The sequence below is a fragment of the Larus michahellis genome, chromosome 2 (genome assembly GCF_964199755.1).
Source record: "Larus michahellis chromosome 2, bLarMic1.1, whole genome shotgun sequence".
Classification (NCBI taxonomy): domain Eukaryota; kingdom Metazoa; phylum Chordata; class Aves; order Charadriiformes; family Laridae; genus Larus; species Larus michahellis.
In genome coordinates this window covers 98,176,751-98,192,584 of record NC_133897.1, presented here as the reverse complement: position 1 = coordinate 98,192,584, position 15,834 = coordinate 98,176,751, and the positions used below count along the sequence as shown (strand labels likewise).

At 39.9% G+C, this 15,834-nt stretch overlaps 1 protein-coding gene across 5 annotated transcripts in view; it reads left to right on the top strand.

Annotated features, from left to right (window-relative positions):
• Nucleotides 1–15,834, top strand: part of EPB41L4B (erythrocyte membrane protein band 4.1 like 4B) — a 177,496-nt gene that overhangs the window by 133,785 nt on the left and 27,877 nt on the right. For 4 of the 5 annotated variants that reach the window (XM_074576347.1, XM_074576345.1, XM_074576346.1 and 1 more), the window contains exons 20-22: nt 10,772–10,876; nt 15,148–15,286; nt 15,726–15,803. In XM_074576347.1, the coding sequence (XP_074432448.1) occupies nt 10,772–10,876; nt 15,148–15,286; nt 15,726–15,803 (322 nt within the window). The remainder of the gene's footprint in view (nt 1–10,771; nt 10,877–15,147; nt 15,287–15,725; nt 15,804–15,834) is intronic. The other variant, XM_074576348.1, reaches the window with a different exon arrangement.

Sequence of the window (15,834 nt, the reverse complement as noted above, 5' to 3'; positions counted from 1 at the left end):
AGGAAGAAGGGCAGTAAGTGCTTGTTTGATTAAAGAACTGGGCTCTCTTTGCTACCATTTTGTCTGCTCGTCCATTGCCACTCTGAAGATTACAATTCTAATGAATTAACTGCTTGGATATGGCCTGTAATCCCCCTGAGCAATTATTTTAGCATCTGCCACGGCAGACTCAATTTGGCTAACAATTGCTGTTGCTCTTTGTAGAATTAGTTCTGGTTCAACTAGTAATTACTCATATGTGTGTGTGGTGTAGCAACTTTCACTACAAGCAGGTCTCTAGTCATTTTCTCGGGCATGGCCTCAGAATGGCGCATAATGTGCTTATGCAAAGTCATCATGTATCAGTCAATTTATTCACCTGTTTTCTGCGTCTGTTGGCAAACTGCAGATCCTTCTTTATCAAAGTAATTTTAAATATGGGGAAAAAGCCCACAGCTGAACCTGAAATTCACTATTTTGTCAGCTTTCAGGAGGGGAAAGCTTGTGAAATTTGCTCTGTCATTTGGTGCACAGCCTGGGAAGTGCAAGGTTTGTCTCCTGATCTTCCTGTTAATAGCTAGCCTGTACACAACTCCTTTCTCCTCCCTGCTTTTGGAGAGTTGTGCTATGTGTCTCTATAGCTTTCCCTCCTCTGGAGAGGCTTATTTTTTCCCCCACTTGTTTCAAGTGCTGGTTCCCACATTTAGTGAGAAAAAAGCTGGTGACTCAGTAACCCAAAACATGCTGCAGTGTCCTAGCTTACACTCTCCTTATTCCGCAATTAAGGCTGATATAGTGCACTATGAACTGGAACACAGTCATACATTCTCCTTGCTGACCCTGCTGCTTTGCTGATAACCTCTAGCGGAGCAGCAGATCTGGACAGCGGCAGTAGGGGAAGTTGTACAATTGCCTCAGCTGGATCCATCCGGGCTGCACATGACAGAGCGCTCAGCTGAACAAAGTCAAATGAGAGCAACTAAGTGGAAGGGGAATTTCAAAAGCAGGTTAAATAGGAGAGCCACGAGTATATTGATAAGACACAGAAGTCCTACCAAGAGGAGTTAGACGTGTCTGCATTACAGCTGTGTTGTAACAGACTTTGAAGCACACAGATTTTCATCAACACCCACGTAACAGAGAGAAGTAATCCCAGCTATATAGCTGGGGCTTAAGCATTTTGGACAGGCAAAACATAATGTTGGTTTATGGAAGAAGAAATACCTGGAAAATCGTGTTATTTATGTATTTGCATTATTTTGGTTTTTTATACTGCCTGTATTGACTCAAGAAGAGATACAGTTAGGTTGCAGTCACCACCTTGCATAGTGAGGCATGCTTTGTTAAGGTAGGTAGTAAAAATATGTTTGTGTGAACATTGGTGTAGTTAGGAATTTGCAATACCAGTCATTTTACAATGATTTTTAATGGTACTTCTTTTGGGATGTAGGACTCAAGTCTGCAAGGGAGGCAGTGATCATGTCAGTCCCTTTTATGACCAACAAGAGGAGTTCATCTTCCAGTAGAGCTAGAAAGCCTTTCTATAACAAAACATTTTCTTCTTTAGTGTTGTAAGAGGAGGACCTGTTAAGGTGCCGAATGGGCCAGAAGGGATTATGAGGAAGTAACTGAGGTGTTTCCCTGTCTGTTGGAAACTTCCTTACACCCAGGTATCTAACTCAGTGTCCAGATGGAAGTGTCAAGGGAGAAGAGTTCAGGGAGAATTCACTGACTAGATATCTAATTTAATTCGGGTTTGAGATTACTGCATGTTCTTATGTATAGCTTTGGTAAGGCTCTCATCACTTGCCTCCAACTGGTATTTTTTTATTTGCTTCTTTTAGCCTTGAGAGATCAGAGTTCAGGCTGTTTGCCAGAACATCTACATAATGAAGGAAGTATAAAAATGAAAATCATAGTCACCCATTTTGTTATCACCTCTCCTCTTGATCAGAGGCCTGGCCTGTCTAGTGATCGGGGATGCAGAGGTTTCTCTCCTGCAGCATATCAAGTGAAAGTGAATCACATAGTTACCTCTTCATGTTTTTATAAACCTCACCCATTTCTTAGTAAAGGGATGGGCTGCTAGAAAGAAAACCTCTTGAACTTTCTTTCCAGAAATTTCCCACCTAATTGCCAGCCTACTTCACTTGTTAAATGTAATGAAAATATGACTAACCGCAGAACCCCATAAGATAATTCTTTCCATTATTCCTCAACCTTATTCAAAGCTTTGCCAGACAGGTGCACCATCTGTACAGCTTCCGCAATGCCTATACACGAACCTCTCCTGAAAACACTTTGAAGTATCTGTTTTCTCGCTGTCTATGACCACCTGGGTAAACCTATAGAGTGTATATGCACGGAGATTGCACGTGTGCACAGGTTCTCACGTGCACAGTTTGCCTGTATTTAACATAAAGGTCTACACATTTCTTATTTTGTTCTTTTGTTCAAATATGGATGAATGTAATCCCTGGTATAACTCTGCTGTACCAGCTTCAGAAACTCCAGTCTGTGAAGAAGTAGACCATATTAGTACACATCAGGAACTGCTAATACTTCGGAACCAGACAAAATATTGGTTGTTCTCAGGCATGGCCTGTTTCATCTTGGGACAAGTCAGACGGTGGAAATGTTGGCAAAAATGCCTAAAATTAAAGAAAGTTTGATAAGCAACTGAAATTAAATTTGTAAGACAGAAATTATCTGGCGTTTATGAGATTTGCTGATAATGTACCTTTTCTTCATTGTCACTTGGAGCTTAGGAAAGTTTAGACATGATACATTCTGATTCAAGTGATCTGGCTGAAGGTCTTCAAGAGCTGGTACGTGTAAACACTAGCACCTTCTTCATCATCAGATAAATGTTAGTCATTTTGTGAGTAGCTACTTATTGTTACACGCAGAAGACTATCCAGGTCTTAAAATAGTCAGATACACTCTTTGGAGGTCATGTTTTGAAAAATTGAAATAGTAATTGACATTGTTCTGGAGACATTTTAGTTATTTATTGTAGACTTACAGAACTGTTGATTGGAAGGGACATCTGGAGGTTATCTAGTCCAGTCTCCTGCTCAAAGCAGGACTGTCACCAGTACTAGACCAGGTCAGCCATGGCTATGTCTAGCTGAATTTTGAAAGCCTCCAAGGGCGGAGGTTTTACGGCCTCTTACTGATCAAATGTGTCAATGGAAGTTCCTGCATTTCTGAGGCAGGTGCCCAAGTGCTGTCAGTGAAGAGCCCTATTCAACGGACAGCACTCAAGTTGGCTCGTCAGTTATTACTGTTCTTGTCACCGTTGCCACTTGCTGTTGTGCACCACATGGTACATTTATGAACTGCAATATTTATTTTCCCTTATAACATGCTTTTGGATTGCTACCAGCTTTGGCATGCTTTACATCCCACATGGTTCAGGATTTGTCTGTGGATTTCTTTCTGTTTAGACCAACTGCTGCATCACCCTTTGTTGATCCTTGTTATCCAAATTATCTCATCTTTCATAGGATTGCAAATAGAAATATTCTTCTTATGTGGGAGTAGGTATAAGCACCAGCTGGTGCTTTGTGCATTCATTTATTCTAATTTTCTTTGTAAATCTTCCCATCCAAAACCAAATTACGCTATTACATTAAGACTAATTACATTAGGAGCTGCTCAACATGTAACATAAAATTAAATGTTATCTCACAGAGCTTGATGATGCTGCACACCAGAAGAGAAGGGTGGAAAATATTAAATTATATCAAGTTATACAGGGTACAGATGAATCAGGAGAAGTAATTGCAGGCGCTCTTCTGAATGCCCAATGCAGAGTAAGCTTTCCTTATACAGATTGGCAGAATGCGATTCCCCTGCTGTGGCTCGTGCATTTGATGTACACTAGGCTTTGAGTTTGGCTGCCTTTCAATTTACATATGTCCTACACCTTTTCTGACTGACGTGATGGTACTTCTTACATACAACTTTCATGTATCAAGGGAGGAGTGTCACTCAAAGTAATGCCTGCATTCTTGTGCTTTTCCCTTTCCTTTCTTACCTGCACAGACTGTATTAATATTTGAATTATCATCTCTCAGTATCTGAGCTAACATCCTGCTGAAGTACCTGGTGCAGTGCGAACCTCAACCATTTTTTTCAGAGAACTTTGGCTCTCTGATATGACCATATGAGCAAGGTGCAAAGTGTACTGATGTTTGCCTAATCTGTACACATTTTGGATCTGAAACTAACCCCTCAGTATCTGTCTTTATACATACAGCTCCAGGATAGCTGTCCAACAGCATATAGGCATGTGCAGAGGGAGTTTGTTCTAGCTTATCCAACAATACATACTCTGAGCACTGACTTTTTCTATCAGTGATGCTGACTTAGGACTGTTTGGAATCATAACCTAAGACAACATTTTTTTAAGAAAAAAAACCCCAACTTTCCATTTTTGTGAGGAAAACTAGGGTTCTGGAGTGGTAGTAGTGTTCTCAGGAAAATGGAATTTACTGTACAGATGCTTATCAGCTGCTCAAGACTTCAAGGTACAAGAACTGATTTTTATTTAGCAATTTCAATCAATAGAGACAGCTATGGCCCACAAAGTTCTCTTGGACACTGTATCTAATAGCAGTTCTTACAAAGATTGCAAATCGACACCAGGTCTTCAAGTCTGGGGTCTTATCCATGGACAGTTTCTAGGTAGGTAGCTTCTAAGCATCACATAGCTGAAGTTTTGGACCAGCCATCCAGAGGGAGCTGTGGCAGGAGATTTCCACACTGATGTTTGGAGGCTAAGAATAGTTCATGTCACCTGGAGGATTATGGATAGCTTGTTTCCTCAAGTCAAAGACTTCAGTTCCCTAGAAAAATAGACATATTCAAATGAACTTTTAGGCAGGTCAGAATTGAAGCTGATCAAAAAATATGTACTTGGTTTTACCTGACATGAACTTCAGTCAACACGGGCAGGTTGTGTTTTCTTAGGATCAGAATGAACTTAACTCTATGAGGCAGAGTCTGAAACGTAACGTTTAAATAACTCCTCCTCATGTATTGTGAAATATTCTTGGGAGACTAAGCACATTATCTATATTGACTCCTTCCTAACAAATATTAATTGCTTTTTCATTTAGTCTTCATCCTCAAAAACAAAAACCATTCATTCTCCAACTGAAAAATTTCAACTGGTGTTTCCAAAACCAAAGTGAATAGCTAAATACACATCAGCCTGGCCTCAATCAGCGGACAGGTTAGTACATCTGCTACTACAGCTTTTTACAGGAACCTCACCCAGTAATTTCTGCGTCAAAGCCATAACTTCAAGCTGAACTCTTGCATACCCTTTGCATGCCAGACGGCATTAAAGATTGAAGATAGGACACCTAGGTATGTTCTTTGACTTCATTCCGAGTATTAAAGACCTCTTTGACCTGTTGCCTGAAGTCAGATGCTGATGAATTGTTTGTAATTGTATTCTTAATCTTTGAACTACATAGAAAGGAGCAGTACTCAGACCTTTCAGATGAGGTTAAATTGATGAAATACCCAACCCGAGACACATTTCTTTGTCCATGTCCCTTAAACTGCATCTAGGCTCTTTGGAAACCACAGCATTTATAATGGCTGTCCTGGTTACTGTATGGAGAGGTAGGATTTGTGCACAGTTTGACCTTAGATACTTCGTGTTGCCCTGCAACATTACTCTCAGCTGGGCAAAGAGAACAGTTTCCTGTATCATCATTATCTATCTGTTGGAACACAGGAGCATCACATTTTCATTTAGACTGCAAATACATTTTCATTACAAGGACAAGGGAGGGGAGGGAATTTTTTCCTTTGAAAGAAGCTTGAGAGTAACTCAAGTGAGGAGGGTAAGGAAAACCCACAAGCTGTTTTTGGATCAGGCTGCTGCTCTGTAGCAAGGAGCTTTGTTGTACGTCTGCAATCCATATACAATCCCAGTTTAAAAAATAAAAAAATCAAAAAAGGAAAAGCCGTTTTTCATAAAGTTTGATACTGGCAATAGCTTTCAAAAGTCCAAATAACCTGTATTCTGAGAAAAGCTACCATATCAGAGTGAAAAAGCACAGTTTCTTAGCTTCAGATGGCCATAACTTTGGAAAAGAAATAGAACTGAAAAACCCTTAGAGCACAGACTGAGAAAAGATTTGTGTGTTTGTGTGTGTTTGCTTCTCTTGTTATGCTATGTCTTTGATACACAGGAGAACACATCAGCAGTCTTTGGTGGTTTTAAAATTCTGAACTGGATATTCCTGGGGAAGAGAAGTAGTTTTACCCCTTCCGGCTTACTAGGTGCACAATCGTTTGCTCCCACACGGCCCACTTGCCACGTTTCAGACAAATATGGAGGTCTGCAGGGAGCCAGTTTAGCAGGGGATGAGGAAGGCATGTCAGTCTGTGGCAGCCACGGTACGCAAAGGGGTGGTGCAGGCAGCAGCTGACAACTGCAGGCAACCCTGACAACTAGTGTCCCCATTACAGCTGAGCCAGGGTGGGACGCCCCTGAGTCCCTCGGCACAAACACCTACATCATGTCCCTGCAGAAGTTTCAAGCTAAATCAGTGGACATCTGTGGTTACTTGAAATCGTAGAATCATAGAATGGTTTGGGTTGGAAGGGACCTTAAAGATCATCTAGTTCCAGCCCCCCTGCCATGGGCAGGGACACCTCCCGCTAGACCAGGCTGCTCAAAGCCCCATCCAGCCTGGCCTTGGACACTTCCAGGGATGGGGCATTCACAGCTTCTCTGGGCAGCCTGTTCCAGTGCCTCAACACTCTCACGGTAAAGAATTTCTACCAGAGTGCATATTTTTTGTGAGCAATTTTGGTTTCAGTAGCCCTGTTGCCTGCTACTCTGCAAACAAAACGAATTTCTTTTTGTTTGGGGGAATCTCTCTCTGGGGCGTGTTCATGTTTCTGTGCAGGCTTGTGAAACGGGCTGAAGCCGGTTCAGTAGAGTGTGCTGGCTGCTGCTCAGGAGTATGCTGGGGCTCTCAGTGCACGGGCAGTTTCTGATGACCTGCCACTGCATGCTGACATTGGTGGTTGTTATTGTCATTCTCACCAGGAAGTGACAGATTTTTGTGTAAGGTGCCAGGTCATTCAGTAACTCTGTCTTGGTTCAGTACCTTCATTTTTATGCTGTAGTGGTTGGATACTGTTACAGGAAAAAGGTTTCTTACGAATAAATGACATTGAAACAGAATCTTGTAAAGGACCTGTAATACACTGCATGACTGCACGTTTTCTTTTTCTTTTTTTTTTTTTTTCTTAAGTCTGAGTCCCGCTGATCCTTCAACACTTCAGGTTTTGTTCAAGCTCACAGAAGTTACTACATGGAGGACTATAAACTACAAATGGTGATATCTGCACGTAATGACTCTGTTTAAACAGCCAAAATAATTACAAGGGTTTTATTCAAGAATCATATCTTTCTGTATAAGATAATATGTTCTGGCTGTAAAATTCAAAAGATAAAAATAGAAGTTATTCTACTTTATAGTTGCTTCTTTTGCAGGAATATCAATGAGATCATTCTTAAGAGTGTGTGATATTAAAAGCCTGCCATTTAAAAAACACAGATGAGGCTCTGAGTTGATCAAGCTGAGCACTTCTTGCATCTTGTTGCTGAAGTGAGAGTAGCAACAGTGTTGAGCATGTTCAGACTGGGGAAGAGTGTTTGGAGATGAAACAGGAGCTGTCATGAATGTTTTAGGCTCATGTGGGAAGGTCTAACCTAGAAAGGTTGTAATGAGGGCAAAAATCCAGCTCTGTAGTTGGTAGGATTAGTCTAACATTTCATCTCATGCTCATGGTAGACTGGATTCCGTTAACCTCTTCAGGTGGAGGCATTGCCAGTGCTCCTTTTCATTCAGAGGTAGCTTCAATTTACACCCTAGATAACCTGCAGCTTCTTGAAATGTGCAATTAAATGGTGCTTGTGTCTCTCCCAAAGGCCTGATAAATATTAGGAGAAAGATAGTCACTGCATCCATTCTCTAACAAAAATGATGGCAAAATTTTGTAATAAAGGGAAAGAATTTTTTTCTCTTAAAATTGTATTGCTTTTGCAAAATGAGTGGGATACTTTACTGGTGTGAGGCAAAATACAAGTAAAGTTTATCTGAGCAGTTATAATCACTGAAATAAGAGTAGGTGTGTCTAGTGGTACTGTATCTTGGCTTTTTTTATGTTGTTCACTTGAAAATTTGCAGCATTCAAAGGAAGATAATAAGTTTTTCATCTATTTGTTGGGTTAGAGATCAGGTCCAGTTTTGTTCTCAAACAGTTGAGTGAAATTTGTCATGCGAAAATTTTTTCAAGATGAATTCAGACTTAGAACTTTAAAATGTTTTATATAAATAAATCAGTTTCCTAACTTGCTTTGAAATCGTGATAAACTGCTTTAGTTATAAAATTGCATATTATCTTTTCAAACAAAAATTTGATTTTGGCAATTGAAATAACTGCTTCAAAAGTCCCACCTCCTCCCCTTTTTTTGAAATTGCAAACTGTGAGAATGAAAAGGGGGTATACGGGCTTTGTAAAATGAAACTTTTTAAAGGAACTGAAATTATCATTTCAGATTTTCTTTTGTGTGAAAATTCCTGATTTACTTTCGCTACAGATTATGATGTTGTCTTGAGAAATTTGAAGTAGCCATGAATTGGAACTAGATTTGTTACCTCCTCACTGTGCTGTTTCCTGAGCCCCTTAATAGTATTCATGCATTGCTTATTCTTTTTGAGAAAACGTTTTTCAACTCACATGTAGTTGTTACCATTGTCTTCCTGCTTTCACTGGGTTGGTGAAAAGGTTTAAAACTTGTTCCTACTGTCTTAGAAAGGTATTGAAGAATTGTGGGGGCTGCTCATTCAGAGCGAGAATTTCAGCTAATGTATTTCAGAAGGCTTGATCTGGAAATAATGGCATCACACACATTCACATTCCTTGAGGATTTGACCATCAGATCCAGTCATTAAACAAGTCTTAACATAAATGTCCTGCTTACGTGAGAACTTGAATTGAAAATGGCTTTGGGTAAATTGAACTAGTAATTTTTTTCAGTTGTCAAAAGCTACCTTTGGTTTAGCACATGGCGTCTACAAAAAGAATAGCTAGAGCAGTAATCCACTCTGAAGACTCACTTGATGAAAATGACATTCACAGATTTCCAGATCATACATACTGACTTCAAGATTAAAGCAAGACAGTTTGGGCTTTTTTCTTCCCTTATCCTCTCCTTATTTGCCAGCCTAAGAAACTCAGCAAAAAGTCTGAAAATCTGGCTGTATTTTTCTGCATTAATCTCATTGCAAATCTGAGGTATAAATGACTGACCCTGAAATTGGAATTTGGGAAGGGGGAAGATATGAATCTTGCTGCTATCTGTGCTGACTTCTTGAAATTAATGGGATGAAAATGCAGAACAAAAATCCTCAAAAGTTGTTCCATGAGAAGTATAACCAGTAGAGTTGGGTTTATGATTTGTATGTGTCCTTTGCACTCTCCTGCTTCCCGTTCCTCTATCTTATGCTCTGTGGCCTCCCCAAAGACTAAAAAACACATAGAAAAACTGAAGATATAATCTGAAGGCTATGGCATCCCAGTACGTTCTGTTGTAGCTGGACAGCAGGTTCAGAAGTTAGCAGAGAGAGTTAATGAAGCTTAAAACCCACAGGCACATCAGAGGGAACTGCAATTGTGAAGATTAAATACGCTTATCTTATTAGGGCTTTAGAAGGCTAATACGATGCAAGTAGACTCAAAAAATTAAACCCAAATTTATAATATTAGAGACAAGATTGTGCCACTTCTGCCAGTTGTGAAATACACCTCAGGGCATGAGCGGTCCCACCAGCAATGAGTAGGGCAGCTTAAGTACTAACTTAGTATCTGACTTCAGATTAGATGGCAGAATACCATTTAACAAATTATTAATCAAGACTTTCAAATTACTCTAATATTTGGCATATTTGTTATGTTTATAGCATTTCTAATACACATATGATGTATTTAACCATAATGTATTGCTTCAAATAAAAGTAGTATTTAAGATAATTCTTGTGTCTTTATGCCACTGAGGCTCACAGTTGAAATAGTTTCCTTCCAAGGTCATGAAGATCCTGTATTTAGTATTTTTGCTATTTGTATTCGAGGCTTAGTTAACTGTACCGATAAATGGCTAAAGAGAAGATCCTTTTATGTGGATCTCCTCCTTCCCATTGCTTGTTTTTGCTCTAGCTCTTCAGTTGTATTTCATGTTCATCTAAAACATGTCTGAGTTCTGCTTTTTTTCTAGCAAGTAAACTTTTCTTGGACCAAATCCATCAGTTCATTTCCCTTGAGTTACTCTTTCAAATGCAGAAGGATAATGTTTAGTTTCAGGTAAAAACTATTTCAAACAGAACAGGTTTCACAATACATGAAATAGTTTTTGTTAAAGATATTTTTTTCTGACATGACTGAATTGCTGGGCTGTTATTAAAATGCTGTATTTTGGAAACAGTGACATTTCCACATGGTCTTTTACATAGGCTCTGTGTAATCAGTTGTTGCTTTTATAAAAGGTATGCAATGCACAGGAGAGTGGGTTTGCACATCCTTTTCTGTTCATGCACACTGGCCTGTGGACTATAAATGGAACAAAAGGATGGACCTCAATGGGCACTTACCACTTTGCGAGATAAATATGTGTTGATGAGTTAGAACTTTGTTGATATGCCTGAAGTAGTTTAAATAAAGACTGTGACACATATATTTTTCTTGTTATTTTTAGAAGTCCAGCTCCAGTGCGACCTGAAACTACGCCATCAACCGGCCCTACAGAAAAGCAGGAAATTAAAGTTTCTCGTGTGAGGAAGTTAACGAGGCAGTACAGTTTGTGAGTAATGTATAGCACTATCTTTATGTTTTTGCCTACTACAGCTGAAAATGAAGGGGAATGCTAATTATTGCTCTAGCTATGCCTTCTGAGAGGCGTGAGAGCAATTACGTGATAACGATCTAATACTGATACCGTTCCTTTCATCTCTGAGAATCTTTAAGCTTTTAATACAAACACAAAATTTGCTGTCCCTATGCAGTTGCTAACGCTCAGAATTGCAGGCCCGCTGCCTTTTTCCAAGCTTATAGGTTAGGAATTAAAAATCTCTTTTCCACACAAAATGTCAAAGACCTGGTGTGAGCAGCTTCATTATAACCTCATCTGCAAAATGAGGAAAACAGTCTTCAGCTGTTGGGTGGTCAAGCTGTGCCATCAGCCATTCCCTCTCAAAAAGTGCACCCTCTCTCTGTGATTTTGTCACATGCAGAAATTACTGAGCCCACTATAGCTACAGCCAGCAAAGTTAGGTCACTTAATCCTGGCAAGAGTGATCTGTGCTTATAGGGCTTTGGCATCCCATTTACGCCTAATTCGTCCAATCTGAGAGTCTCTGGAGATCTGAGGTACTGAATAGATGTGGAAATCAGCTTGTTGATTTGTCCTTCATATGAAAGGACAGACCAGGCCACTAGAAACTAGGGGATTTCCTGAATAGGAAAGGAAAAAAGGGACAATAACTTATTAGTACATAAGCATAAACTTATTAGTTAAAGAACACCAATGTCAGAATGAAGAAAAAAATACGTATGTTTTCTACGCGGAATGGCACCCATTAGTCCCTCCAGCAATTTAACATTCTAGTGTCACTAAATATATAGCAACTTCAGGAAAAGTTTTCCTTCTCTCCAAAAGGATTCTAATAAATATCAATATATAGTTGTTTTCTGTCTCACTATTAAGAACACTAGCTTTTGATGTGAAAAAAAAGTAACAATCTACATCACCAAAACTGAAAAATTATTTAGGAGAAGAAACAAAAGAATGAATCAAATTGAAGCTAGGAGGAAAATGAGCAATAAGCCAAATTGGGTTTTGTCCAAGAGACCGAGACTGACATATGGGAACATACAGCCACAGCTTGGTCAGCAGGCCACATAACATGCTCTCCTTTACCATGATACATCAACCAATACGGTTTGAAAATGAGACAGGAGATGGGAACTGACAACTCAAGCTGGGAAGAGAACCTAGGTTACCTTACAGCCCGCTAATCCCGAAAGTAAGGTGTGACAGGGAACTTGGCAGCGTTCTGTAGGAGCAGTTTCCGGAGATGTGAATGAAGCCTGCTCACTCACCCTGCCCAGTTTAGCTCAGACAGCGGTACGCTTTTCTTGAATAAGACACCACTTCTACTACCTCTTTTTCTACAAGCCAGGGGAAGGAAATCTCCTACACATTTAAAGATCCATCTGAATTTTCAGATTTTGATACTGTAGGTATCAGTCAGCAAAGGAAAAGGTTGTAACACTGAGAGGAGGAATTCTTTGACACTCTTCATATGGCAGGTAATGAACAGCACACAGTGTCTGATCCTGTTCTTTGAGCACGCTGATGTGTAAGGGCAGTCAAGAGATTCATGTCCTGTTGCAGGTATAGTCACAGGTTTTGTATACACACTTGGAAAATATTTTTGTTTAAGTTTTAACCTAAACAGTTTGTTAAAATTGGCCCTCAAATACTGCTACACGGCAAACAAAGAGAACAGGGTTATGTTGTGTAGACAATTTTAATGTAAAGGATACCTTGGTGATGTTATGTATGCAGAAGCAGAAAATTTCTCATGGGACGATCAAAGTAGGATAAGTTGGTGTTGAAGATAACAAGGCTAGTGAGAAATCAGTTTTTAAGAATCTGGGTGAAAAAAATTGCTCTAGGGTAGGTTAGGGCTGAAGCAGAATCAGCTATTCCTAGATCATTCTTGTCTGAGAAAGTGTTTAGCCAACCTGTTCTTAAAGGGCAAAGAGAAAATCTTTGGGTCAGAGACCGAGCACCTCCCTTTTCTGTATGCAAACAGTTAGGTGGTCCCACGGAGCTGCTGAGCACCTGCAGAACACATGGCCCCACACCTGGGAACGGCACTGAGGAGAGTGTAAATGAAAATAAATGGGAGGTTCTCCTAGATAGAAGGGAAAGGATGCTAGGGGGCACTGAGACTAACGGTACCACAGAGAATTCAGTAGTGCCTGGGAAGAGCAGAAGTTGGGAAGGCAAGAGCTGAAGTAACAAATAGTGTGGTGAGAGGCAAGTGGAAAGGAAAGGAGAATAGATGCAGAGACATGGGGTGGAAAAGGTAATGATGTTATTACACACATAGAGAGAAGCAACATTTAAACAGTATATTTTTAAAGAAATATATTTAGTACTCAGGAGTAAATTCTCAATGTTTTGTTGGTGAGTTTCTGAGGAACGAGTTTTGAGCATGTCTTGCCCTTGTGGATTTTCAGTTGTCCAGTGTTAGGCATGAGGAACAGCACCTCAAGTGCACATAAACACATGTAACCACGGGTGTCACCTATGCTGTGATTGTGTGTAGGCCTGAAGACTCTACGGTTAAAAATATGGGCCGTGGTTTTTTGTGTTTGTTTTTTTGTTGGTTTTTTTTTTTTTGTAGACCCAAATTCTGTTCCGTTTAAATTATCTTCTGTCTGGACTGAAAATATGGGAAACGCAAAGAAATAGTGAAGAAGTATTGTGAAAAGAATACAGTGAAGAATGGCAATTCTCAGACCTGTGACTTGCAAGCTAATAGCTCAATGACTGATAAGACTGGACCCTAACCCTTAGCTTTAGTTCCCAGACACTGAGAAACCTTTCTGAACTGGCAAGTTCTCGACAATTTTCCACTTCCTTGTATGCAACAGAGCAGCTTTACCCAGCAAGGATGGGGAGGGTGCCAGTGTATTCCTGCTGAGTGGGGAGCAAGGACTGAGAAAATGTCAGCTACATGTTTCTGAAAGAGAGATTAACTAGGTCAGCAGCCCAACTCTGGCTTGTTGCATTAATAAAACATCTATTGAAAAAGTCCAAAAGATTTTGGATTTTCTTTCCAGCTTTAAAACAAAGTATTTTACATGCTCTGGTGCTGAATTCCATCCTTACCCAGAAGAAATAAAAAATGAAGCATGTAAAAGATAACATTAATTGCCGTAGCTTTATACCATGATAAAAAAAATTGTTATCACCCAGACAGCCCACCATAAGGCTGTGTACCCTGTATGTAGTTTTGAAGTACTGTGTTGCCCAGGCATGCTGCCTTCAAGTAGCACCTAACCACGAACAGTTCTGCTCTGGAAGTGTCTGTCAAAGTGGCATGGCAGGCTTCTGTACACTGTGACTACCTACTTGGTAGTTAAAATTGGTGCCATTTTATGATCAGAAGTCATTTTTCTCATCATTTTTCTGTGCACTTTAAACTGTCAAGCTGTAGTCTTTCCTTTTCACACATCATTCCCAGTAATAAAGGTTCTGTAGGTCAAATTGTGACTCTTTACCTCCATGCAATTGCAATTAGCAATTGGAAACATCCTGACTCAGGGATGACTGATCCCAATGATTTGCAGTCAATGGGGCTCTGCAAAAGTAAATGAAGGTATAATATTCTCTACTGGCTTTCATTTAGTGGTGACAGGAGGTGAGATGGAAAGAGCTCAGCTTGACAGCCTAGACGCCAAGGGAAGCGTGCAACCTGGTTTTAAATAAAATGTTTTCTCTGTAAACTGAATAAATGGGACAGGAAAAAGATATACTCACAAGAATGTTTCTAAAGAGCTCCTTTTTGGAGTCAATCAAAGTCCTTTAAAAACAGTTTGAAAAACAATAGAACACACTAGCTGCATAATGGGTGTCCAATCTTCCATTGGTCTAAAGTCAATGAAGAAGTCGTCCCATGAATGGATCTAACCAGATCTGTTCTTATCAATACAGCAAGCCTCCATAGAAAAAAAATAAATATTAAAGTAAGGTAGTATCAAATTGGTTCATTTATTCACATATACATACTCCATAGAAACACTACTTGCATCATGTCCATAACCTTTCCATTTGCAGATGAGAGTTACCTAGCCAATTGACTTTTGAGGAATCTTTAAGGCTTAAAAAATCTAATTTACTTGAAAAGTTAGCTGCATTGCAGATGGAAGAGTAAATAAAACTTCACTCCAAAGCACTACAGCTGACATACAGGTTTCCAGTGCCTCCTCCAGCACAGGAACTGTCAAAGTCCAGTGACATTTTCTAATGAGAAGTCTGTCTGCTTTTATCAACTGCAGTGATGAAGACGACCTTCCTCCAGCATTGGCAGCAGCAGCAGCAGCATCAACACCTGTGTCTTCAGCATCTCCCGGGTCACAGAAAACATGTACGCCACAGACATCCGAAGGACAAACACAGGTTTCGCCTGGTGGCAAGGTAATATGCAAAGAGTTGAGCTTGCATCAGCTGGGAGAGAATTCAGGAAGGGTGGGAGGAAGTTGCAGATAAAGTGTTTTCCTTAGATGGAGTAGTTCTACAATTAGGAGTAGTGTTTAATGCAGAATTGTAGTAATCTGTTTAGCCTGTTGTGTAAGGAAATATGTAGACCCTGCTCCAGGACTCAACTAAAATCAATAGTAGCTTTTCATCAACAGTAGGGGGCAGTGGATCAAGATTAAGTTAATATTTACCCTGATTTCAAAGGTGCATAATTTTGTTGTCTGTCTCTCCTGAGTAGCCATACTTAAAAAACATGGTGTGGAATTTGAAATGCCTTTGGCAATCTATGCTTTAAGGAATTAAAAAGAACCCCAGAAACAAAACAATTACAGAAACAAAATGTTTTTTCAAAGCTGGGTTTCTTCTTTGCCTTTAGAGTTCCACAGATGCTGGAAGTACATTTGCTTTGGAGCCAGGTGACCTCCTGATGGATTTCACAGAGGCCACACCTATGGTAAATAATTCCAGTTTGCAACCAGGAAAAT